The 27741-nt window shown below is 38.6% G+C and overlaps 1 protein-coding gene across 6 annotated transcripts in view; it reads left to right on the forward strand.

The window, feature by feature from the left end:
• App (amyloid beta precursor protein) overlaps positions 1 to 27741 on the forward strand; it is a 242250-nt gene that overhangs the window by 116500 nt on the left and 98009 nt on the right. For all 6 annotated transcript variants that reach the window (XM_046430448.2, XM_046430449.2, XM_046430450.2 and 3 more), the window contains exon 6: positions 13813 to 14015. In XM_046430448.2, coding sequence (XP_046286404.1) covers positions 13813 to 14015 — 203 coding nt within the window. The remainder of the gene's footprint in view (positions 1 to 13812; positions 14016 to 27741) is intronic.

The raw sequence follows: 27741 nt of genomic DNA on the forward strand, positions 1-27741 counted from the left end.
GCATGGGCCATTCATAGAAAGATAGGCTTTGTAACTTCCTTCCATTTGAGGACATTTCCCTACATGGACATTGGTAAATCCCTGTGTAGGTCATTCTTTCAGGTGCTGTATTTAGGACATCTCTGGTCTTTGGCCATAACTTTTAAATGCTTTTTCTCTGTCATCAGTATTGGTGACAGGCAAATGAGGTAGTACTTTTTCTACCCCACTATCTGTACAGTCAGGGTACCAGTACAGATACACCCACAAATCTCAGGAATCTAAACATTCCTAGGGTAGAAATTTCCATTGTAAAGCACCATAAGGTGAATAAGCCTTTAGAAACCATCATCTCTGCCATTGCTCAGAAGTGCCTTGTGAAATTTGTTACCTCATGTGCGTTCTGAGCCTTCCTCTGTACATTAGTCAGAATATCTGTGACTGCTCTGTGTTCTTGGGGGTTATAACGTCTTGACGCGGCTCCTTCCTCACTCTCTAGTGTCATCTGTGCTTCTCTGTCCCCTACTGACTCAGCATCACACGAGTCCACGTGACAAGCTCTCCCCACCCCAGGGCAGACACATCTCCCATCTGGGATGGTTTCCCCAGGATCATGGGGGCTTATTTCCATTTTGAGCCTCAGCATGGCTGTCCTTGTCTCAGATGGATGAATGTCCCTGATCATCCTTTTCAAAAGAACACACCCTTTCCTTATTATTGTCGATCTCAGTGGGTATTTATTTCCATCCTGACAGTAATCATATGTTGCAGTATTTTGTTGGCTCGTTGTCTTTCTCTCCCCCAGTAGAATGTATGCTCTGAGGACAGGGACCATTTTTTCCTTATAGAGCCTCACATCCAGCAGAACGCCTGGCATGTATTCAGTATATGCATGACTTTTTTTATAGAGGAGCCTCCTTTTATTTATGATTTTGGTTTCCATAGTCTGAAAATATTAAGTGGAAAATTCCATGATTAAACAATTCATAAATTTTAAATTGCATGCTGTTTTGAGTAGTGTGATGAAATCTTGTGCCATCTGCTCCATTCCACTCAGGACATGAATCATGCCTTTGTCCAGCAGATCCACGCTGTGTATACTACCTGCCTGTTAATGGCCATCTCGGTTATCAGAACTATAGCCGTGGTATCGTGCTGCCTGTGTTCAAATAGCTCTTATTTTACTTAATAATAGCACCAAGTAGAGATGCTGGCAATTTTGTTTTGCCAAAGAGAAGCTGTGAAATATCAAAGTATCATATCATAAGAAGGAAATAAGTACAGTACAATAAGATGTACTGTAGAGAGGCTGCATTCACATAACTTTTATTAGGGTACATTGTTCCATCTTATCAATTATTAGTTATTGTTACTCTTTTACTATGTCTTATTCATAAATTAAACTTCATCATAGGTATATGTGTATGGGGGGAAGGGCTATAGTCTATCTAGAGTTCGGTATCAACCTCAATTTCAGGCATCCCCTGGGGTCACACATACTGTTTAAACAATGTTCCTGGTTAGGCTCTTCAGTCGATACTAGAAAACACCTTCTCAGGAAATTTCTCTCATCCATCCCTCAACTGGGAAGCAGGCTTGAAATATTCTTGTGGGAAGAGAAGAGGAGGAAGGCAGGCGGGGGATGAACTTCAGAAGGCTGGCTTCCATATCTCCTTATGCGTGATATTGTGTGTTTACAGGACATATTAGCCATGCACAGAGTGAGTGGCCATCTGGTCTATTATCTGGTCTTTCAGGAGGAGTAGCTTTTTCATTTTTTTTTCTTTTTCTTTTTTTTTTTAAAATCCACAAAAATGTGCAGCTGTTTAGTTCATGAAAAATGGAAAAACCATGCCTCCCAGATCTGTGTATTTGTGGCCCAAATTTCTAGCCCTTCATTTCCAGCCGTCTGCCAGATGCCTCTCCAGTAGTATGTCACAGCATCTCAAATCCATCATGCCCAAAGCTGACCCAGTAACTTCCACTCTGAGCCATCCATTCTTCCTTCTGTGTCCCATGATGCCACTAGTCCATCTCTACTCTTTCTCACCACCTCAAAGCATCAGCTTCATCTTCTCACTAACTCCCTCCATCCAGATGGTCAGCTGCTGTCAGGGATTTCACCAGTCCTGTTAGGTTATTTTTTTTAATATTTATTTTTTAGGTGTAGATGGACACAACACAATACCTTTATTTTTATGTGGTGCTGAGGATCGAACCCAGGCCCCGCCTGTGCTAGGCGATTGCCCTACCGCTGAGCCACAATCCCAGCCCTGCTTTAGGTTATTTTATCAGAGCTCTCAGTTCCTGGTTCCCCTTGGCTATGCCCCACAGGAGCCTTCTCCCCATCCCACGGGTCACTCCTTCTTCACCTGCCTGTCCCCCTGCTCCCTCCAGCTGGTGCTTATTGAATTACAACTGATCCTGCCATATTCCTGTGTACAGCTTTTCTGTTAGGCTCTGCATCTTCGCAGATTAAGGTTCAAACTCTTCAGCCTTTAAAGTGAAGTTCTTTGGAATGGAGCCGGGCTTCCCTTCTGCTCAGTCTCCACGCCCACTCCTGTTCTCCAGCCACACTGAGCTGTTGGCAATTCCTGCAGATGCTTCAGGGACCTCTGTCTGCACGGCCCCTTTTCACATGTTCTTCTCTGGAGATTTCTGTTCATTTATTACCTCCCTGTTCACTTAGCACTCCTTCAACAAATTGCTTTCCAGTCTATGTCTCCCACATGTCAGTGGATACTTTTTCTCCGTGTCTGTTAATATGCACATTACTTACAACATTTTTTATGTGTGTTTACAAGTACATCTCTGTAGGCCTCAGAACCTGTGGTCAGCAGTTGGGAATTTGCTAGATATAGTACTTAATAAAAGAATAGGTCTTAATAGATTTTTTTTTCCCCTGAAATAATGAACTTCAAGGAAAACATAGTATATCCAAAACAAATTACATTTTTATTTATACTGTTTTCAAACCTAACCGCATTGAAAGAAAAGCAAATTGTATCATAAATACAAATGCAAGCTGTAGTCTTATAATAGCAAATAGGTATAATATTTATCTCTTAGTATGTGTTGTTTCAAGTGTTCAATTTACACTGTTCACAGCATCTCCTAAGGTAATTAATATTAGCGTCCCATTTTAAAGATGAGGAAACCTAGTCAGAGCAGGGTAAGTTACTTGCTCACAGTCACACCAGAGCTGGTAGATGGCAGCACAGATTCAAACCCACAGAGACTAACTCTGCAAAATATACCCACTGCATATACCCACTTGGGGATGTAGATAATTAGATCCTTCAATTAACTGGAGTCCAGTTGTCCCTCCTTATCTGCAAGGATATGTTCCAAGATCCCAGTGGATACTTGAAACCTCAGAGGCTACCAAACCTTCTTTATACTGGCTTTCTATGTACATGCAGCCCTATGATCAAGTTTTAACTTATCCTTGAGGCACAGAAAGGATATACAATGGCTAAAAATAAAATAGAAGAATTACCAAAATATGCTAAAGGAAGAAAAAGTTATTTAAAACTTATGAATTATTTCTTTCTGGAATTTTCCATGTAATATTTTAGGACTGGTCACCTGGGGATAACTGAGACCACGGAAAGTAAAAGTTTGGATAAGGGGGATCACTATGTTTTTAATTATAATCTTTTCTTAGGAAGGGGAAATAAGTCATAAAAGCAGCTGCTGTCAGGGATTTCACCTAAAAAGAAATACACAGCCACAAGCATTTCACTGCCTTTTTTCTTCTACGATGGTTACATTTTGCAAGGGGTGTTGACATTTGGTATTTTAACTCCAAAATTTCTCAGCCATCAACTATATGGATGTTTCTAAAATAAATACTTTCCAAGGCAAGGAAGTGGGCTTGTCAAAAGAGAGAAGAGGTTGGCTCACTAGTGGGAAATGAACAAAAACTTTTATCACTCCAGAACGCACTTCCTCTAAATGTTGTGGCTAACCCAAAACTCTAATGACACAGTGGTAATAGGCTGTGCTTGCCTCTGCCTCTACTATATAATTTAAAATACTTTTCTGCTTATTTCAAGCCCTCAGAACAAAGAAGTGAGGAAGGCCTTTGGCTATAAACATGTGGAACCACGGTGTAGCTTCCCCCCCCCTTATTTTGTACTACATAAGGATGAGAGGTAAAGATGTAACCACTTCCTCCTAGGAAGGGGGCCCACTTAAGAATGTGGGATGGCCAGGCACAGTGGCACACACCTGTCAAGCCAGCAACTCGGGAGGCTGAGGCAGGAGGATCACCTGAGCAACCCTGTCTCAAGATAGAAAATAAAAAGGACTGGGAATGTAGCTCAGCGGTAGAGTACTTGCCTAGCATGTACCAGAGGCCCTGGGTTCAATCACCAGCACTGCAAAATAAATAAATAAATAGATAGATAGATAGAGAAATAAAGAAAAGAATTTTGGGCAGGACAAGTATCACTGTGGTATTTGCTATGTGCTACAAGAGGAAGCAGAGGTTCTTACTGCTTTCCAAATAGAAGCACTTATGTTTCCGCAGAAGCAGCCAGCATTTCTTCTACCTAAGGAACAACAGGTCCTCAACAAGTTCCTCCAAAGGAAAAAGGGTCTGACTGATTTCTTGCCTTGTGACTTTCTGGAGGGCTGTGTAGCTGTTTAGCTCCCAGACTTCTTGTCGCTTTATATTAGTTCTCATGTGTGTAAACAGTGGAAAAGGAAGCCAGGCACATTGTTTTTGCTAAAATGACACTTTTCCAGGGCATCTTCTCTTACTGCCCTCTTTAAAAACTGCAATAACCCCTGCCCCCCAACTCCCTATCTCTGGACACCCCAGCAGCACCCTCTCCTGCCCATTTTATCACTTGTCATCTTGGAATATGCTCATATGACATCTCTGCCTGGATTTCTCAATCTTTCTCTTCCTATACCATGTAAGTGCCACGAGGACAGGAAATTTTTTCTATACCTTGCAATATCCCTAGAATGTGGAGCAGACCCTGGAACCTATTCATCATGCCAATATATACTAAATGGCTAAAGATCATATATTCCCAGCTCCCAACCAAAGGGATGAATGGATAGATAGATAAATAGATAGTCTGAACTTATCAACACATAAATCTTTGGATGTAGACAGTTTGCTCATTCAAAGTTTTCTGGCCTAGCATCTGATTAACCAAAATTGTGTTTTGCATATCAAGATTACAAACTTTCTATCACCTTAGGCACTTCTCCTTTAATCCTGGTTGGCTCATAAATCTGTCAGGACAATAATCTACTTTTGATTATAGATGGCCTTTCTTGCCTCCCAGATAGTCTTTTAAAAAAGCAATTTAGCCTTTTACTGTAATTATATTCCAAATTTAAAAGTCTTGCCAGGATATAATTCTACCCCTTCAATGTGCTTTATATGATGCCAAAATATTTTAAAGGAAAGTTCAGACGGCAAGCATATTAATATGTCACATTGTGTTCTGAAATCTGAGAACATTTTCCCACAGGGCCCATATGACACCATCTCACTCACAATATTAACCAATAATTTTAATATCATTGGATATCAAGTTCATGGTCAGATTTTTCCCTTGTTCCCAAAAATGTTCTTCACAATTTGTTTTTCTTTATTTCAGATCTTATCTAGCACTAGGCCCAGTGTCCTCGTGTCCTTAACTCTTAGGATTCACTGTGGCATTTCTTATATCTTGACACCAACTTGTTAAAAGAAGCTGTGCCCATTTATCTATGAACTATCCAATCCTTGGATTTGTCTTATCATGTCTTAGGGGTGTTAGTTTGACTGTCTCTCCATTGCTGAAATATTCATCTTACCATGAGTGTGTACTAAGGTACAAGAAAGAAAGGTGGGGAGGGAGGGGAGGGAAAGAGAGTTTTTTAAAAAAATATTTTTTTTATTTATATATGACAGCAGAATGCATTACAATTCTTATTACACACATAGAGCACAATTTTTCATATCTCTGATTCTATACAAAGTATATTCATACTAATTCGTGTCTTCATACATGTACTTTGGATAATAATGACCATTACATTCCACCATCATTTCTAACCCCATGCCCCTTCCCTTCCCCTCCAACAACTCTGCCCTATGTAGAGTTCATCTATTCCTCTCATACTTCCTTTCCTTACCCCTCTATGAATAAGCCTCCTTGTATCAGAGAAAACATTCAGCATTTGGTTTTTTGGGATTGGCTAACTTCACTTAGCATTATCTTCTTTAACTCCATCCATTTACCTGCAAATGCCATGATTTTATCCTCTTTTATTACTGAGTAATATTCCATTGTGTATATATGCCACATTTTTTTTTATCCATTCATCTATTGAAGGGCATCTAGATCGGTTCCATAGTTTAGCTATTGTGAATTGTGCTGCTATAAACATTGATGTGGCTGTGTCCCTGTGGTATGCTCTTTTTAAGTCCTTTGTATTGTTCTATCCAGGTACTACCAGTTTACACAAGGCCTTCTGCAAATCACACTGCAGCCATTCCTTCCTCTTGGGCATCTCAGATCTGGATCTCCCTTGTTTTCTCAGCACCTGACTCAGTATTCTATCTCTATTCTCAGAACTCTTTCTTAGGGCTCTTCCATGGGCACTGTATTTGAGATGCTGTCTCCATTCCCACAAACAATCTATTATATTGCTCACTAGCACCTTTGCCTCATTTACCCTTTTAAATAATTTTTTAATTCATGTGCTCATCTTGTTCCTCCTCTACTAACATGTATGTTTCAAGAAAGTGGGGCTAGCTCTTGTTTACTTCTGTATCCCCAGTTCTGAAATAGTACCTAACACTTGGTACTAAGCACAATAAGCTTTGATTGAATGACAGGCGTGTGGCATAGAGAAGTACTTTAATGGAATGGTTTGATGGTTGGATGGATGAATGGATATGTTCCCATTTTTCTGCTTGTTATCAATCTGTGCATATTACTTTAATCACAAATGGTTAACTGTCTATTGACTAAAGAAAAAAATGTTCAAATATGTTGTTTTCTGTAGTTTAACCTATCTCACTGCAGAAGCTCAGTGCCCATGTGAAATTCTGTTGTAGTCAGATTTTCTTACTTATTATTCCTGGTTGGGCATTGAATGGATGTTCCTATGTTATCCTATACCCACCTTTCATATCCTATCTGCTAATGCTTCTGGCTCTCGGCAATCAGTTTCTCCCTTGAATTTCTGAAGCATATAACATGCAATACCTCTGTTACTCATACAGCAATTAGTGTAGAATCTCTCACCCAGAATAAGCAAGCATCACTAAATGTGTAAGAATGAGAATAAAGGCTAATTTCAGATCCATAAAGGCTAATTTCAGATCAGATGTGGCCTTCAGCTCATCCTTAATTGCCTAGTCTTGAGTTTTTGGTGCCCACTCTAGTTGTTATCTTCCTAGAGTGGAAATACTTAACTTGGCGTACCTGCTGGGCTTTTGAACCCCCTGCAAGAGATGCTTTGGCTGCACATAAAAGAAGATCCAGTCATTGTTGGTGGGGAGCTGAGGCTGGTACAGTGGTACAAAGAAAGGTTAGTCTCTTTCCACTGGTCTGCTTAACTGGCTGCACCCTGATGTTTATCACCAAACAATTGACAGATAACTATTACACATCTGGGTTGGAAAAACCTGGAAAATTCAAAAGGTAATGATACCAAAGGGCTCTGGCCACTGAAAAAGAACCTTTTCATCTAGAAAATGAAAACTATCCTAGAGTACTTTCCAAGAAGGCCAAGCAGGTAGCCTGGCATCTGATTATTCAGAAATGTGCCCATTGCAAGTACTTCCCGGCTGCCAGGGAGGCAGGAATGTGCAGTATTTGTACTTAACCTCCAGTCAAGGAAAGGGAGTCAAGAGAGGCTTGGGGTCACTTACAAAGAACATTTGCTGCAAGGGCTTGTGCCTTTATCAGGAGAAGGTTCATCAGCTTTTCAGAGATCTTTTAACTGAGCAGTTGACAATACTCACTACATAAAACATGCTGTCAAGACAAGGAGCCTCAGTGGTTTCTCCTTAACTATGGGGGATACATTCTAAGATGGTTTGTGGATGCCTGAGATCTGAGATGATACTCTATACTGTTTTTTTCTAAACATACATCCTAGGATAAAACTTTAATGTGTAACTCAGGAATGGAAAGATATTAACAGCAATGACTACTAATAAACTAGAGTAGTTTTAGGAAGCTTCTATAATAAAAATTAGCTTAAGCCTATGAATTACTTGTATCTGAAATTTCCCAATTAATATTTTCAGAGTATATTTGACCACAGGTAGCTAGCTAAGCCACTGAAAGCAAGGTCACGGTACTGTATAATAGTACTAGGGATTTCTGAAGAGAAATTTATACTATCAGTTTTTAGATGGTATTATCAATGCATAGAGATTCTAATCCTATAGCATTAAAAGGAGGAAAACTTTTTGTAGTAGTCATAAAAACACGATGGATTGAACCCTTCAAATAGAAAACTTATTTACAAAATATCTGAAATAATGAAGTAATGAATTTAGAAGATATATTATTTAATGTATTAAGCCAAGTTACTAAGACCACAACAAAAGAATCTCTCTATAGATTTTAGAGAAATACATAACACCATAATCTTTTATTTATTTTTGCCTTCAGTTCATCATGTGCCTGTAAATGGTGAAAATCATAATGTTACCAGTTAAGAGCTCTTACTCTAGAACAATCTATGTGAGTATTTACTAAGAGAAAGGTGAAACATTACTCTAGCAGAGAATCCTCTCCCTTGTACACCTTTAATATGCATGAAGAGAAGGTCACACAACACAAATAATGTGGCTTGGGGACTTTCAAAAATTCAACATGACTCCAGTGGAGGACCCCCAGAATCCTCCCATTGTCCTCTCCGAGCCCAGCTCCCTCCTCCCATGATGACTCCCCTGAGTTTACATCCCAGAAGTTTACCGTTTTCTTAGTTTACACAAATCCTCTGAGAAGATGTGTCCTCTTGAGTCTGACTTTTAAAGTGGCCTTGAGGCTGGAGCATTGGGTTTCTTCTTTAGCCCTCCCCATCTGGAAACATTTCCTGGGAACCTCAGACAACCAACTTCCTTTCTTTTACATTTTCTCACATTTTCTGCACTTCAGATCTTCCTACTTTAACAGCAATACTTTCAGAAAGTGCTTTTCCTTTGGAACAAACTGTGTGACCCAGCCATTACACCTTCCATTTGGAAAACTGGCAGTCCTAAGAGCTGATGCAGAGCAGCAAGAAACATCTGTTTATCTTTGTAAAAACAAATTTGCTTCGTTTTCTCACTATTCCTGACTATGGGAGACTCCCCAAGAACCCCCCTTTTTTTGGCTCCTTAGCAACTTACACTGGTGTGAGCTGCTTCCTGTTGACAGGGCCCCTTATGGCCTTCCCCCAACTTGGTTGTTGGATTTGGGGAACTGACATTGTTTTTTTTTTTTTTTTCATCCGACAATACAGAAGTCTAGGTCTCATGATTGCTCACGCCCACATGACCATGGGAATTGGTGCTTCCCCTCTGTCATTTCCTGTGTTTGTCCTACAACAGCAAGAAAAAATGTCAGTCTTAACAGAGACTATGAAGGAATAAATGGAGATTTTTAAAAGTTTTTATTTAAGTTTTTTAAAACTTTGAGGAGCAAAGTTTTAGGTTCAGAACAAAATTGGGCAGGAGGTAAAGAAATGTCCCATGTACCCCTGCCTCCCCTATTATCAACGTGCCCACCAGAAGGGTACATTTATTACATTCGATGAATCTACATTGATATTCCCTGTCAGTCACTGGGAGTCCATAGTTAATATTAGGGTTCACGCATCCGCCTGTCAGTATTATATAGAATAGTTCATACCTAAAATCCCTGAGTTCTTGAGCAGTCATTTCGCCCTTCCCCTTAACCCTGGGCAGTCACTGATCTTTCTACTGACTTTATAATTTTGTCTTTTCTGGAAGGTCCTATGGCTTTTTCAACAAATGTGAATGGTGAATTATTTTGCATTCTTTAATAAGAAGGAATTAAAACTGGTATATAAATCATTCTACATAAAAGGACTATCAGAAGGCAATTGCAAGTAGATTATATCAAGGTCAGCCTACTCAGAAATAAAAGGAGATTCACCTTTGTTATACAGTTTATCCTTCACCCAAGTAAAAATCTTGCATGCTGTCGTGTAAAATTTTATCATCAGTGATTTATTTCCTCATACCGATGTTTTTTTGACCTTCTTATTACACTGAGACACTCCTGGGATGGTCAGCATTTTCAGATAATTTCTCCATTCTGTAGAAGCATTTCTCAGAATTAGTATTAAAAACCTGTAAAAGCCATCTGCTGCAAGTTGACAGCCTTTAAAAGTTCATGGATGTGATGTGAATATTTGGCCATGTTATCAAGAGGCTGTTTTGTTGTGAGTTTATCTGGTTGTTCATGAGAAATTTCTCTGTGGTGCTTAGACATTTCTATAAACCAATCCCTCTGAGTTTCCTTACACTGAGATCAGCTTTCAAAACTGGCTCACCTGAGTCACATCACATAACAACTGTCTGGCATTTGAAGTGATGGTGTTAAAGTGATTTTTTTTTTCCTTTCACTGTTTCCTGCTACCCATACAAAGTGTAATTAGAAGTTGGAATGTTGGCATGTTTGGAATTCTTGGGGAAGAAACAGCATCATTAAAACACAGTTGTGTGCTACTGCTTTAAACAGTGTTCGGATAGATCATTGAATTCATGAACATCTAAATTTAATTCCAGAAATCAAAGCTATGGTAATAAGGCTGGACCCAAGTTCTCTTAGGCCAAGTAATTTAATTCCTCAGCCAGTGGAACTGTTATGTATCTCTGCTCCTTGTTATTATGCCAGTAAATTGTGCAGGCAGATGCAGTAATGGCTGATGGGCGTGTAATTCATTTTTTTTCATGGCTAGACTCATTCCAGAATGCAGATCACTTTAAACAGCTGTTTTCATAGGCATTTTTTCCAGCTTGGAGCTTTAAGAGTGACATTCCATAATAACAGAGAAGGCTGGGAGGCACCTGGAGGTGTCCAGGGTCATGTTTTCCCCATCCCCGCTGGGAACACAGTGCTTGCTATCTCAGGCCTGGATTGTATACTTGGACATTGTTACTTCCAGTGATGACTCAAGATCATGTGCAAAGTTCATGGTTTAAAGAGAATACTGGGTTAATTTAATTTTTCTCTCTTGCTTTACTTGAATTTTCCACCTAAGTTGGAGAACTCAACAGTATTGTGCATATAATTTTAATTCAATGAAGAGACCAAACACGGTAAGCTGACTGATGGTGTGCTTCAGGTCATCTTTATTTCACTTGCTAGTAGCACAACATTGGGATTCTGCAGAAGAACGAGGAAACAGGACTCTAAGTGAAGTTTGAGCCAGACAAGCAACTGTTAAGTTTAGTATGTTTTTGAAATGTCACCTTAAGGAATAGATTCTTGTGCAGAAATGTTTGTGTGGGCAATCAAGGAATCAGTTATTTTGCCCCATTTAGCTCTAAGCAGCTGAATCTTTATACCATCTGGTTGTCAATGCCCATGTTTTCTCTTCTTCTTCTCATGTATTTCTTCATGGTCTTGTGGAAATGTGAAACAAACTGATCAGGATTTTCTCTGTATTAACACACAGTTAAATTATTCTGCTTAAAAAGTTGCTTTTTATTCCATAGCCAAATGCTTCAAACCTTTTTGGATATGATCATTCATTATCCTTGCATCATATTTAATCAGAGTTAGAAAAATATCCATTTGAGGAGTCACATACATTTTCATAGGACTTGTATAGAAATCCTTTATGCTTGCATTATTTGTAATCTCACGTATTCTGAGGGGGTCTTACATGTCTTTCTACAACTTGTCTAAAAAAATCCTTTCAATTCTGAAGCAATCAGAGAATTCCGTCTAGTGGTGTATTCATCTCCATATATCTCAGCAAAATTTCTTGTAGCTGTCCTGTCATATGCTGAATTTTGAAAGCCTTTCTGCTTCTGGGACCTTCTTCCTTTCTGTCATCCTGGACCATGGGTGTCATCATACTGTTCTCCCCCTCTGACATGTTTGAAATCAAATTTCCTCCATAACGCTGTATTTCAAGGCTTCATGACAGGTTGGTACAATCACCCCAGTTCCTCACTTACCCTGACAGTGAGCTCCTTGTTGGCCAGAATGGACTCTGGGGCAATAATTCCCCTTTGCTTTCTTTTTTTCTTGAGGGGTTGGGGGACATGGCATACATATAACAACAGAGCAGCTGCTAATTCTGTTAAGATGGTGCTTCTCAAATAGACCTGCAGCAGATACTCTGGGACATGGAAATCTCCTCCACATCCAGGTTTTTTACCTGAATTGATTTTGTGCTCTAATCAAGGGCCTCTTTCCTGCCTGCCAGGGGGTATGTGATAGACTCTCCCTATCTCACACTTCTGTTCCCATCTTTCTTTATCTCCTTTCAAATGTTCTCAACCAGGACTGCAGAAGCACACACATATTCATGGGGGTTGGGGGGGAGGGTGAGGGTGTTCTTAATAGGCCTTTTAAATTTTCTTTCATATGTGTCCCTTTTTTGCCATTTATTCTTGGTGATTTCTTACCATTTGTGCGTCAGTGCATAGATATTTAATGTCATAAGTATTATTCTGATCTTCTTTCAACTCTTACTTTGAGTTGCTGATTATCTTTTGCCATCATTCTTGGTATTGCTTGTTTGAAGTTTCTAAGAATGTTGTTGTTCCCTTGATACATAGCATCAATATCAGCTGGAAACTTATCAGAAACCCAGATTCTCAGGAATCATCCCAGATCCACTGATTCAGAAGCTCTGGAAGTGATGGGCATCTGGTTATTTTTAATAAGTCTTTAAGGTAATGCTGGTACCTGCTAAAATTCGAGAACTGATGAAATATTGATATTCTGCAAAATCATAAGCAATTAAAGTAGGGAGCTCAAACTAAATAATTTCAGTAGGCATCCCTGGCCACGGGGTGTTACAGATTTATTTAAGTCTATTTTTTCTTCATCTTTCCAGTGTCAACTTTCAATAGCTCTTTGACCTGTGCTCATTGAGTATCTAATTCTATTGCAGGTGCTGTATGTTTCTTTCATAGATGTTATGAATGATAATTCCTTTAACACACTAAGCTTAGTTTTGAAACCACTTTTTTTGTATAGACTATTTTTCAGAACAGTTTTAAGTTTATAGAGAATTTGAATGGACGGTATGAAGGCTCTCTGACTGCTTTTAGGTTCCCCACCCCCACAGTTTCCTCTAATCCTTAACATTTTGCCTTAGTGTGACACATTTGAACCAATACTGATAGATAATTATGAACCAAGTTTTCATATTTTACACTGGTGTTCACGTTTGTGTTGCACGTTTGTGGGTTTTGACAAATACATAATGCCACATGCCCCTGCTGCTGTAACATACAAAATAGTTCCACAGCCTCAGCAGCCTTCATGCTCTGCCTTCTCTGCTCTTCCCCCATCCCCTCAAGCCCTGCTGAGCTCTTCACTGTCTCCACAATTTTGCCTTTTGCAAAATGTCATAGAATTGGAATCATGGCTTCCTCTTTTTGCAACCGTGTAAACTAAGAAGAGCTATGCTAAGTCCAAGTGAAAAACACTTTGCCACTTACTGAGCTAGAATCTATGCTCAGACCTGCTGGCTTCAAGCTTTGTGTATTTTTCTTCAATGCCATGTTCCCTCTGGAATTGCCAAAGTTCCTGGTTGTTCTTGTTGTTTCTTTTCCTGAAATTTGTTTAATTCTCTATCACAATGAAGGGTTTCTATTTGTTCTTGCAGTGAAGACAAAGTAGTGGAAGTAGCAGAGGAGGAGGAAGTGGCTGATGTTGAGGAAGAAGAAGCCGATGATGACGAGGATGTGGAAGATGGTGATGAGGGAGAGGAGGAGGCTGAGGAGCCCTATGAAGAGGCCACAGAGAGGACCACCAGCATTGCCACCACCACCACTACCACCACAGAGTCCGTGGAAGAGGTGGTCCGAGGTAATCCACTGTTGGCTTCTTTATGTTTGTTCATTTGCTTTTTTAATTTCTTGGGATATAAGAAAGTATCATACCAGAGTTTTGAAATTTCAGTCTACCCTATTGACACTGCCTTCGCCACCCAAAAAATAATAGTGTTTTTTTTTTGGATAACAAATAACCCAGCTTCTTGTGAAACTTGTTGATTTTTTTTTTCCACTTTTGGTTTAGCAAGCAGTTCAACAGCTAATTTCAAGTAATAGGATTTCCTGATTATACAGTCTATTCTGTGCCTTGTTCTAGACCATCTCATTTGACAAACACTAAGCATTCAACCTCCTAGCTGTTGCCCTAGCAGTTGGTACTTTGTTTGCATGCTATTGTCTGTTGCTTACCACTGAGACTGTGAGCTCCATGATTGTAAGAACTGGACTCTATTCAGTTAGCCTACAGAGTGCTAGGTTTATAGAAAGTTAAAAAACAAACAAACAAAAAAACCTTTGTTCCATTAGTAGTTATGAGATTTAAATAAAGATCTGGCAAGTGTCACATTATTAATACCTCAAAATTTAACTTGGATGAATTTTGTTACGTGTAAGTTGTTTAACTGGGGATTGTGACAGTCTCTTCTTCAAGAAGTAGATGTTAGTATCTTAGACTTTGTTTTTCTGTTAATGTTCCTGTTGAGCTGTGAACCAAATGAACAAAAAGACTTCCTTCTTGTCTCCATGAGACAAAAACAAGTATTTGCTTTCCATTAAACAAACAACTATTGTAGCAACTGGTAAATTGGGGGCTCAGATTGCTTGAAGGTTCTAGAATTAGATTTTAGAAATATGGATTGATTGAATTTGAGTGTATTGCAAATATTTTCAAAGTTTTTCCACAAAAGTTACAACATTGTCAGGCTTCCTCTCACTTTTTATGAAGGTGTAATTATTTCAGCTCTTTTGTTGTATTAGAGCTTAAAATGGGCTACTTTCTCTGCCTGAGTAGGTTCCTAATTATCACTGTTAGCATTGCCTTCCCTTATGTTGCATTTTAAAATGATTTACATACCCACTCATTTTAAGCGTATAATTCAGTGACTTTAATATTTACCAAATGGTTTAACCATCTCCATAATCCAAACTCAGAACATTTTATCACCCCAATAATTTACCTCATACCACATCTCAGTTGATTCCTCTACTTATTTCTGGCCCCAAGCAAAAGCTAATCTTTCTGCCTCCATTGTTTTACCCTTTTCTGAACATTTAATGTAAGTGGGATCACACAATACATGTTCTTTTGTTTCTGCTTTCTTTCACTTAACATTTCTTTACCTTGTAGCTTTTATACCTGAGATTATTCTGAATTGAACACTCAGAATTAGTTGAAAATCCAACTAAAATATTATGCATTCTTTTATAAAAAAAAAAAAGAACATATAGTTCTAGATGGATTGATTCATGTTATTAGTCCCTACTTAATGAGTTTCTTATTCATTTTAGCACATAAATGCATGTGCAGATAAATGCACATTTCATTTGAACTATTTTTTTTTTTTAAATTCCCTGGGCATCCTTTTCCTGAGTATGCTTCCTGGGACCAACAGTGCCAGATCTGATCACATGAACTTGTTAGCTCTGATTTCTTCATCTGGAGAGTCTGATTTTCCAGGACTTCTCTTCTTCAAACCTAAACAACATGTAATCACAAATTATAGTAGGTAGTATTGACAGTGGGGATGAAGTTCTTTTGATGTCCATCAAGGTACTTGTTTATGTAATAATTAAAGTCTGTTTACTCAACCTCAGCATATGAGCACCTGTTTGATACAAGCCATTTTGCTAGGCCACATGGAACATATGATGAGCACCCCCAAGCTGGCTGACCTTCATGGGTGCTAAAATCTAGTAGGAAATCAAAGCCAAAGAAATACAAACTCAGTCTGTTTTATAAAAAATATGAACATGGAGCCTCCTTCAAAGACAAGAGAGAACTACAGATTGATCAAAGAAGGTTCCAGGGAAAAGATGGCATTGGAACTAGGACTGGAAGCACATGCTGCTGGTAGATTTTGTTGTTCAGCACATTAGCATCAATAGGAAGTAGCAAATTAATATGGTGCTGTGGGATGGTATGTGGCATGATTGGGAGCCCGGGTTGGTCTAGTTTGAGTTAGAGCAGATGTCCTACATAATAGAGTTTGAGGAAATAAGGTTATGTGGAGGCCTTCAGTGCGGGGCTGGCAAATACAGGCATTAACTGGGATGATTAATTTTCCAAGGACTAACTCAGGATCTACATGTGCTGTGGATTTTTCAAGTAGGCAATGGAGAGATTTGAATTTGATGTAACTGCTGTTGAGGTGTCAGGTGATAAGGAATGACCTAATTTATGCAATAGGGGAGAGGTTACCAGATAAACGTGGGCTCATATTGCACATGAAGGCAGAGTTCTCTTGAGATCATGTGGTCTTGTTGCCTTCTCGGTTAGTCTAGTCATTTGCTTTTCAGTTTTATGTGTAGAATTATTAGGTATTAAAACAGGACATAGAAGAAGATGCATGTCCTAGTATTTTCTACAGAAAGACAAAGGCAGTTAAAAGAATTTTTTAAAAAAATCTTTAGATTTAAGGTTTAATGTAAGAGAAACAAAAAAGAAACCAAAAAAAAATAGCTAGTTTAAAATATAACTAGTTAATAATATTGATTGCAAGAAGAGCCATAAAAGCAACCTTCTGAAAGCTAGTGTCTTTTAAAGGCACTTAATGCCAGAAATTAAAGAAACTTTTAATAGGAATCCACCCATTCAAAGTCTCCTGAAGTGGACAAAAGATATAATAGAGGCAAATCTTTCTGGAAAAGAGAGCCTAATGTTATGGTATGTTGTATCCACGTGAGAGAGTTTTTTTGTAGTCCCAGCTAATTCCAATGAAGACATAAATGTTTTAGATGGTAGCATTAAATTGTTAGCAGAAGGTAAAAATTGCCCCAATCAAGAGCAATGGCCACGCCATAGGTGATTGCTCACTATGTAAAACTCTAAGTAGCTTGCTTCTGCAGGCTGAAAACAAACATTGACAGTGACTTGCAAAGAAGAGACAGTGAAAGAGGCGTGCAATCTCATTTTGAATGTTAATGCTTCAGCCCCTGATGGAAACTGTGATTTACAACCCAAAGAAAATTGTTTCATCATCACCAACCTATTGCTACTAACACCAGTCCTTAACTGCTTCATTAAAAAAAAAAAAAAAAAAACTCAGTACTTTTGTGACCCATTAACATTTGGAAGAAACAGAGGAAATAAAAATAGAAAACATTTCAGCCTGGTCATAAAATTTTCAGCCATGCTGTGTGAGCATCAGTGTTACCAAAGTGTGAGAGGTCTATTCTGTGTTTCTGATTTCAAAGGAGAAATGCATTGAAAGTAAGCACATTATTGCAAAACCCATTTGGTTTTCAGGTTTCTTGTTATCTTTGGTAATTAAGAAAAAGTGGGATATTGATCTAGTAGAATAGCCATTACCAAGTTAAGTAAAACCGTAACACAGATAGACACTTGCTCCTAATTTTTCTGTGTTTGGAGAAGAGATGTCTGGGTAATTTCTGATTGAGCTGTGAATTTCTGATTAGGTGTTAGAATTATAATAAGTGATGTAATCTTTGATTTGACCTAGCCGGTTTTGTCCATCCAGGGCAACTCTGCTTTTTACCCTATGTTGATTTCTTCAGCAAGCATTCTTTGTGCCCTTCCTCTCAGCTGGGTGCTTCCTTGAGTAGAAGGTATGATGGGGGTACAGCAGAGTGATTGTGGTGGGCCCAAGTTGAAATCCTTTATTGTAGACAGAAAATTTTAGGATTGCCCTCTCCTTGCCCTTCAAGGCAGCAGTTCCATCTTTAACAATTTTTACTTTTCTGTGTGGTCGAAATTTTACATCCAACATAAGGCCTAAAAAAGTTTTTTTTTTAATTACGCAGTCATCTAACCAATAAGTGGTGAAGGCAGGATTTGGGCCCGGTGCTCCAGGGCATTTCTGCTGCACTAATTCTCAAATTATGCTTTTACTTCACTTTTCTTTATAAATACACCCCAGTCAGTTTAACCTGTGTTCCTTTGTGAGTGCTTATTGCTTTGCTACAGGCATGCATTTATCTTATTATCTTTTCCACACTGAGCATGTCTAGAAATTTAGAAAATTGTATATAAATAATCATCCAATCCCATTTATTTGCATATTGCCTATGGCTTGTTCATGCTATAAAAGCAGAATTGCAGTTGTAAGAGAAATTACAGACCCTGTAAAGCTCCAAACATGCCTTTCCAGAAAATGTTTGCTAACCCCTGATATTGTCCCTAAGAAGATGCTACCATATCAAGTTAGTTTCCTTCAGGAAGTTGTTTTGTTTTTGTGGTCAGGGGCAGACAAGTGTAATGTTTAAAGAGAATTTTTAATAATTTATGACGTTGGGCCAATTAAATAATTTGTTTTTCACAGGTAGAGTATGGGTGCTAATGTTACTTTACGTGTGCCTTGTGAGAACAACTAGATAATCTATGTGAAGCATTGACCATAATGCCCAGTACATTCAGTAATGACTAGTAACTGTAAGGAGAAATTTCTAGTAACTGTTAAGTTTCTTTCTTGAGCAAAGGCTGCCAAGATACAAATCTCATCTATAGCTACCAAATGTAAATTTGTATACATCAAATAAGCTTTAATCCCCATGGCTTCTCTCTGTAAAATGGGAATTAGTAATACCTATCTGATATTTAGCTACTTTTTGAGAATTAAATGAAGTGATACGTGGTAAACATATAGCACAGGTCCTGATAGACAGAGCTCAGTTAACCTCAGCTGCTAGGAATGTTGTGGTTATAATCATCATTCAAATCCTCTAATGTGTTCTGAACATTAGAGGACTAATGTTTCCTGCAAATTAAGAATGTTAAAGGGAAGCCATCAAACTGACTTTTTTAATTATAAAAAGAATAAATGTAATATGACTGTCATCTATTGATATAACAGAACTGATTTTTTAGACAATATTATTACAGTTAAAAAGCAACTTACACTTGGTTTCTGGCTTAAAACATTTTTTGTGAATATATGTCACATATTAAAGTTTCTGTAGTTAAATTTTATGTCCAGGTAGTATTGAACAAGGTAGTATTAAGTGCTACCACATTTCCAGGTAGACCTTTATTTCTTGCAGGTCTTTTAAACCTTGTGGAAATTTTTCTATTAAATGGACAGATGGAGACGCTGACATAGGTGACTGTCTCCTCTAATGGTGAAGCCAAAATATTTGTTATAGATGTTGCTTCCCTTGGGTTAGAGAATGACCTTGGCAAAATGAAATTATTGTTGTTCTCCTTCTGGTGACTGTTAATCTGGGAGAAGCACCATGCCTTATTGCCGTACATCCTGCCAACATTGATGGGGTGCTACTAGGTACAGGCATCACACTTGTTGCTGCAGACAGCAGAACGTGAATGAGGTGGCCAGCTCAGTTTGCTTCAGCACCACTCCTTGAAAAGAATGCATCTGTTCAACCTGGATGGGAAAGAAGTTTTGCAGCATGGATGGAGTAAGGAAAGTACTTAGCCTAGGAAAAGAAGTTTTTGCTTAAGGCACCATGGAAATATTGGCATTTGAGTGATTGTGAAGGAAGAAAAGAATTTACCAGTTGATGGAGCATCAAATAGAAAGAATCCAGCAAGCATTATAAATCTATCAGGGCCGCTTGCATTGATCTGAGATGTAAAACAAAGTGTGGCATAATCCTCATGTCTCCATTCTTATGTATTTGCAATGGACATGATTCAGGTACCTATGATTCACTAAAGGGATTCTTGCTTATCATTCATATTGAACGTTTCACAAAATTTGGGGTTTACTATGAGCTTAACCTGCTGTGAATGTGAAAATGAACTAACACACTTGAGTTGGAAACTTCAGTAGTGGCATGCTGGGGGTAAAAAAAAAAAAAAAAAGGCTCCAAGAAGTGTTTGGGATTAGGGCCAGAGAATAATTGCACCTTCTTTTAGAGAAAGCCTTAGACCTTTACCTCCCATTTTGACTAAGGCAAATAGGATGCACTCACATTTCTTGACCATGATGTTCCATCTTTTTGTGTGTCAGGAGAATGGTATCAGTGCACTGACCACCTATGTGACAGGTGGCAGCCTGTTATTTTGTGCCCTGGGGCATGTCAGCCATTGATTTCCCAGTGTGTGATACGAGTTTTACTACATACAACTTGGAGCAGAGCATTATTCAATGTGGTTTAATGGACGTCATCTAGAAAGCCCACTCTGATAATTAGGTTGCTTCAAATGGGAGACTGAGAAGCAAAGCTACGCAAGAGACACAGAGGATACACGTACTCATGAAGATCCACATTACCATAAAGAAAATTTGTGAACTTCGTTTTGCTTTTAGTTTTTCATGGCTGGTCATGCTCACTCATTTTTCACCTTTCATTTCTGCATGGTTTTAATTTGTTAGCTTATTCTAACAGTATTTGAATACAATTATATCTAAATTTATTTAAAAAACAAACAAAACTTCAGTTCATTTCAGTTGAAGGCCTAGAGAGTAGTTTATGTAAACATGCATACATTTCCATAGTACCTTCTTAGGTAATTTGTATGTCGAACTGAGTTTGGGCTTAGATTCCTTGGACAGGTAACAAAGCTGTGGGTTTTTAGGAAAATCTTTAGTTCCCTTGTAGAAAAATTTGAGTTTCTGGAATTTTAAAAGCAGGGTATATAAACAGCCTAAACACACACCTACTTCTCCGAGCCTTCAACCATTTTGCCCTCCTAAAAACTCATCTTCGATTTCCAGCCATCTCTGCTGACATGTCTAACCTTTTGTGATTCTATTATTGAAGACTGGAAAGTGAAAAGGAGACAAGGCTGAGTGAATCTCACAGAAAAATCACGTTTGAACCCAACTACTGTGTATAGCTGTAAAGCTCTCATAAAATTAAAGAAGAAGAAGAAAAAAATCATGTTGGAGAAATCCCCTCAGCCTTGGAGATAGCAGCCCAATTTTTAAAAATTAAGAGAAGGGTAATTTAGGGAGGAAGAAATGTTAAAAGGCACACTCTATTTTATAGCCTAAGAGTGTTTCAGTGTTTATGAGGGTGGCGTTATCTCTTATATATGTTCTCATCAGATATCGTTTCTGAGACAGAATTTAAAAGTCAGAGACTTTGGACAGAAGTGTCACGTTGCTTGCCTATGATTAAGTTCTTGCTGTTTCATGACATAAACAAAGAAAGGCTTTGCTAGCCAGTTCTCATTCTTTCCATTCTGGAAATGTACTAGCATTTGTTACCCAGTATTTCTGGGGTGTTGGTGACTGCTGCACAGTATCCTTCGTGGGCAAAATTATTAAAAAGCAACACAGATCCTTCTGGGGTTTGCTTGGGTGGTATCAGGCTTTCTCAGCTTTAGCACTATTGGTATTTTGGGCCAGGTAATTCTTTGTTCTGTGCATTGTAAGATGTTTAGCAGTATCCCTGGCCTATACCCACTAGAGGCCAGTAGTACGCCCCCCAATTGTGACAACCAAAAATGTCCCATGGGAAGGGATAGAGTAGAGCCTTTTCAATTGCAATCCCCTGGTGTCGAGATCCGCATGATATCCAGTTTTGAGTATGAGAACAGAAAAATGCCCCTGCTCCACTATGCTGTACTGTGCCGAAATGTTCTGTGTGTGTCTCATCTTAATGTCAGCCCTACTTCCTGACTCAGGGCTTAGCACGTGGTATGTAGCCAAAGATTCTATCCCACAAGAATAAGTCAAATAAACAAAAGTACACCAAAGTAAATATGATAAACACATACTTAGGTGAAAACAAGATAGATAAGATGTATAATGCAGTCCAGTTAAAGCTGCCTAAAATGTTGACTTAAAATATGACACATGCTTATTCGCCATATAGGCAGTGAAATAAGAGGAAGCTATTCTTCCCAGTTTGAGTTTTTATTCTTTCCAAAGAAATTCTTTCTCCCCTGGCACAGTGTTATAAAAGAGCAAATGATAGTAGCATCCACGTTGTAACGGGCACATGGTTGTTCTCAGCCAAGCTGCTGCCGCTTTTCTACTGGAAACTGTGACCAGAGGCCAGTGAGAATGGTCAGGTGGATGTGTCCAGTCTCCTTTCTTCTTTTTTTTTAAATTAATTTTCTTAATAAATGACAGTGGAATGCATTATAATTCATATTACACATATAGTTGTATTAGTCTCTGGTTGTATTAGTCTCCTTTCTTTTCAAAGAAATAGTATAAGGAAGTCTAAGTCCAGTGATCCTCCCTTGGTGTTAATCCCAGTTGTTTTTTTTTTTTCATTCTTGTTTCCAAATAAAATAAAAGCTTTGATATTTCTAATGTTCTGGCATGTTATGGGAATGATATCACTGGAATTCAGATTTCTGAGGAAGCTGATGTTTTCATAGACTTAAATATGAGGAAGAGAATTATATCCTGGTATGGGATCTGAGGCAAAAGTATTGAAGCTATTTTAATGTGCTTCAGACACAGAATTTGAGAGTAAAAAAAATGAATATTTCTAGATAACTTGTTAAAATCAAGTTTTTGAGATACATATTTGAATCTTAAGACTCTACTAATTTTTTGTCATATCTCTGGTTTCCCACAAAAATGTGGACTTCATAGCCAAAACCTATACAACATTTACTAATTCTTCCCCTTCTTGCCTTTTTGGAATGTGATTGAATCTTGTATCTCTAATTTTGATATTTCAACTGCATTTAAAAGATAGCGTGGATTACTATTCCTCTCAAATTTTTATTCATTCAGGTCACCCAAAGGGTCTTGCAAAACACAAATTCTAAGTTCATGGGGTTGGAGGGGAGTCCGGGCAGTACTGGTCCTGGGCAGTACTTGGAGGAGAAGCCTCTAGCAGCATCTTCTGCTCTTCATATTCTGCAGATTTGAGGCACTGAGACAGAGAATAAGACTCTGAAATGGAAACTTCCCTTACCCATGGTAGTATTGTTCTTAAGTATTAGTAATATCAATCAGAGTGAGAGAACCCTAAGGTATCTACCCACGGGAATTTTTTGTTTGTTTTTGCTTTAAATTTAAACTCTAGAACAAGAAAAATGTACGACTCTTCTAGGCTCTCTACATATAATATTGTTCCTGGTTGCATTTGTGCCCTCAGTGGTATGCTAGCCTGTGAAAACTAATTATTCATGAACTTCTTTCACTTCATGAGCCACAACCATTGGTAGCTTGAAATACCGTGGAAATCAGCAAACGCTGTGACTCAAGTGTTTTATCTTTCATTTTGCTGGAGAAAGCCAATTTCCCAGCATAGTCTATCTCTCATTGAATGGGAAAAGCCCTCCCTTTGACTTTCTGACAGTGAACATGATACCTTTTGCCTGGTTTCAAACTTATTAATACTGTGTTGTATTTCAGACTAGCTGTGCAGATGAGTAAAGAATAAGTGTGTGCTTACATCAAACAGGAAACCAAAGTTGAAGGAAAATTACAGAGGAACCCTTCACTGGCTGTTAATATCACAACACAGGAGTTCTGATTAGTCTAAGACTTCACAAGTAAATCTCCTTCAGGTGGTGTTTTTATAAATAACCTTTCGTCCTGGAGAGACGTGAGAACTGGGTCAGGTATAATTAGAATGGCAGATGTATTGGGTAGCCTTAGAGAATTAACACATTTCAGTAAAAAGCCTGGCCAACTAACGATACCTTCTAGAGACTTCCGTGACAAATAAGCACCCATCATCTTGTGCTGAGTCAGTTGCCATGCACAGCTGTCAGTATCATTTGTTGGTATTTCAATCCATATTTGGAGCTTGAGTAAGATTTATCATAAGACTTCAGTTCATGCTTACTTGCTTAATTTTATATGATTCTATTTAGTAAAATGTGATTCCTAGATAATAAATATTTGAACATTTGTTGCTCTGATAATTTTCTAGTCTTGTTTTTTGATGACTACCTGCTAATATGCATAAGCGCATGATAAGTGCTCTTTTCCATTAAAAGTTCTAGCATTACAAAGAACTCAAAAAATTAAACAATAAGAAAACAAATAACCCAATCAACAAATGGGCCAAAGAGCTGAACAGACACTTCTCAGAGGAGGACATACAATCAATCAACAAGTACATGAAAAAATGCTCACCATCTCTAGCAGTCAGAGAAATGCAAATCAAAACCACCCTAAGATACCATCTCACTCCAGTAAGATTGGCAGCCATTATGAAGTCAAACAACAACAAGTGCTGGAGAGGATGTGGGGAAAAGGGTACTCTTGTACATTGCTGGTGGGACTGCAAACTGGTGCGGCCAATCTGGAAAGCAGTATGGAGATTCCTGGGAAAGCTGGGAATGGAACCACCATTTGACCCAGCTATTGCCCTTCTTGGACTTTTCCCTGAAGACCTTAAAAGAGCGTACTACAGGGATACTGCTACATCGATGTTCATAGCAGCACAATTCACAATTGCTAGACTGTGGAACCAACCCAGTTGCCCTTCAATAGATGAATGGATAAAAAAAATGTGGCATTTATACACCATGGAGTATTACGCAGCACTAAAAAATGACAAAATCATAGAATTTGCAGGGAAATGGATGGCACTAGAGCAGGTTATGCTTAGTGAAGCTAGCCAATCCCTAAAAAACAAATACCAAATGTCTTCTTTGATATAATGAGAGCAACTAAGAACAGAGCAGGGAGGAAGAGCGGGAAGAAAAGATTAACATTAAACAGATACATGAGGTGGGATGGAAAGGGAGAGAAAAGGGAAATTGCATGGTAATGGAGGGAGACCCTCATTGTTATACAAAATTACATATAAGAGGTTGTGAGGGGAATGGGAAAATAAACAAGGAGAGATATGAATTACAGTGGATGGGGTAGAGAGAGAAGATGGGAGGGGAGGGAGGGGGGATGGTAGAGGATAGGAAAGGTAGCAGAATACAACAGTTACTAATAGGGCATTATGTAAAAATGTGGATGTGTAACCGATGTGATTCTGCAATATGTATTTGGGGTAAAATTGGGAGTTCATAACCAACTTGAATCTAATGTATGAAATATGATATGTCAAGAGCTTTATAATGTTTTGAACAACCAATAAAAAAAATTAAAAAAAAAAAAGTTCTAGCATTGAGAAAAACACATCATCCCCTCCAAAAAAAAAAAAAAAGTGCATTGACTTTTAAATTTTTTCATCTATAGAAATCAAACACTTATCTACTTAAGCATCAACAGAACACACATTTGATTCTAATAATATAGGCACAGGATGTAGTAGTGTTTAGAGTTGCAGCAATGACTGAAATCAAGCTTAAAAAAAGTAAAGTTGGGTGCGGGGGTTGTGGCTCAGTGGTAGAGCTCTTGCCTAGCCCGTGTGAGTCACTGGGTTCAATCTCCAGCACCACATAAAAATAAATAAACAAAATAAAGGTATTATGTCCATGTACAACTAAAAGTATTTTTTTTAAAAAGTAAAGTTGTTTTAAATTACATGGAGGTCAGCTCTTTTCATTATTGATGGACTGAATGATTAGATAATGAACGCATTCTTTTGAAATATCCAAAATAAGTGTATGTAGAGGATTTCAATACTTATGTTCTTTATTTTTATTTTACTATTAGATGAAGGAAGTGATTTACTACAAAGGCAAACTGTATTTGTCTTAGATTTTTCTGTCCTTATTTGACTTAATATTTGGAGAAAAACACAAGATAAGGAATTTTTAACTAGAGGAAATGAGATGTATATTTTACTGTGTATGACATTTAATTAAGTACATATTCTTACAGAATATGGAGAAAATTATGCTTCATGACTTTTTTTTAATAACCTCAGAATCTACAATTCTTAATTCTGTCCATAAAACTCCCTGGTTTGATCAGAAGCAGTTGAACTTTAGAGATTGGGAAGGGACACAGGAACACTTTAGCCCCATAACCATCTGCTCCTCCATACCTGTGTATTTGGCATGAGATCATCTTGTGCTGTTCTGCCCCTTCCTCACCACATTACCACAAATACAATGTGTATATAAGTATTTATGGAATTGTTGCCAGTCTCCAGGCAGCTCACAAGGACTTCATCAAGGTCGTGAAACTCTTTGAGACCTTTGAAAGACAGATGTGCTAACAGTCCTAACAAGATCAGGAGAGTCAGTCCAAAATCTGGGAAATTTTAGATGAGAGTCATTTGTAGGCTTCAGCAAGAGTTGTGGGTTTATCATGTAGTTATTTACTTACTTAACATAATAAATGGATTTTGAGTTCTGAATAATGGTTTTTCTTGTCTTTGGGGGCTCATTTGGCCTGATTTCTTCAAATTAGCTGTAACAAAGGGCTTCATAGGTATTTTAGAATGAGGCAGAAGAAAAATAAAAATGAATGTATCATTATGTTTCAGTGGTGGCATAGGAAATTATATTCTATTGTAATGTCATTTGAACTCTAGGCTGGGAGATTTTCCTTTTATCAGAAGTATGGAGCTATTACTGGGCCGCACACCAGGGCAAATATCCGTCATAGACTGTCTCCTCTCTTCATCATTCTTTTATCTCATGCTTAAGGTGCACCCACCAAAATTCTATTTAGTACATGAGAGAACTCATGAAGACAAGTTTCCTGCACCTGCAGGGCTGTGATGTACACTGTGGGGCCCTTGAGAGACAAGTATTAGAAATTAGGCATTTGGTGCTCTAAGAGGAATAAAATGTGAAAACAGGCCTGAGTGGTTCGGGCACGATGAACTCTGCTGCCAGCGCTCCTGTCTTAGGGCCATCCTGTGCTTTTTTGGTGTCAGTGGCTGCACACTGCTTGCAACTCCTGTGCCACTTCAACCCAAGGCAGGCTGAAGAGGCACCATTGTCTCTTGGCCTTCTTGGCATTAGCACAGCCTGAGATTAATGATGAGTCACATTGCATCTTAGAAACATGAAAAAGCAACGTGACACGAATATGTTCAGAACAGCCAGAGAGATCCAGCAACAGAGACCAGGCCATCCCGAAGGTGTTTGTTAGATGAAGAGAAGGTCAGGCCCAGAGGCGGAGACCACTGGTGGCTGTGGTTGGCAAGCCCCACGTGTGGGCGTGACTTTCAGCTCTGCAGCCCTGAAGCTGCTGTCAGTAACTCAGAGGTGAAAAGCCCTCCCCCCAAACTAATTTACCCTTTAGAAATTAGAATGGTAGTCCTTGACTTGGGGGGATAAATAAAATTGTCAAGTGAATGGAATCCTTGAATCAATAAGTCAGTCAATTTTTATCCTACAGGAAAATTTGATACAGAAAGCCAATTAAAGACTAGCCTAGGGACCATGGGTTTTCAGAGGAGCAACACTGAATATATGACCTTGGTGCCTGACATTGAGCTCCATGTTCCTGGAGTCAGATATTTCCATCTGAGAGAGCCAGAATCATCCTAGATGCCTGTTATATATTACATGGGACCTCTATGGTGTTTGGAGCTCACCTTCTGTGCTCAGGCTGACTGTCCCTTCTGTTGACATCATCATGATGCTAACAGCTTCAGCTTTTGCCACCATGTCATTGCATGTGCTGAAAGAGCAGCATGTACAGGGAAGTGAAGTAGAAGTTGAAGTCGCTTTCTCATGGATGTTGTGGGTCTTTGTCTCTGTGTGTTGAGTATTCCTAAATTGGAAGCTCTGGGTTATCCATAGCTTTACCTTTCAGAAGGGTATTTTTTTCCCTGATATGTTA

The sequence above is a fragment of the Marmota monax genome, unplaced genomic scaffold, assembly GCF_021218885.2.
Source record: "Marmota monax isolate L192 unplaced genomic scaffold, Marmota_monax_Labrador192_F-V1.1 WCK01_AAM20220418_F8-fsc00016, whole genome shotgun sequence".
NCBI classification, from domain to species: domain Eukaryota; kingdom Metazoa; phylum Chordata; class Mammalia; order Rodentia; family Sciuridae; genus Marmota; species Marmota monax.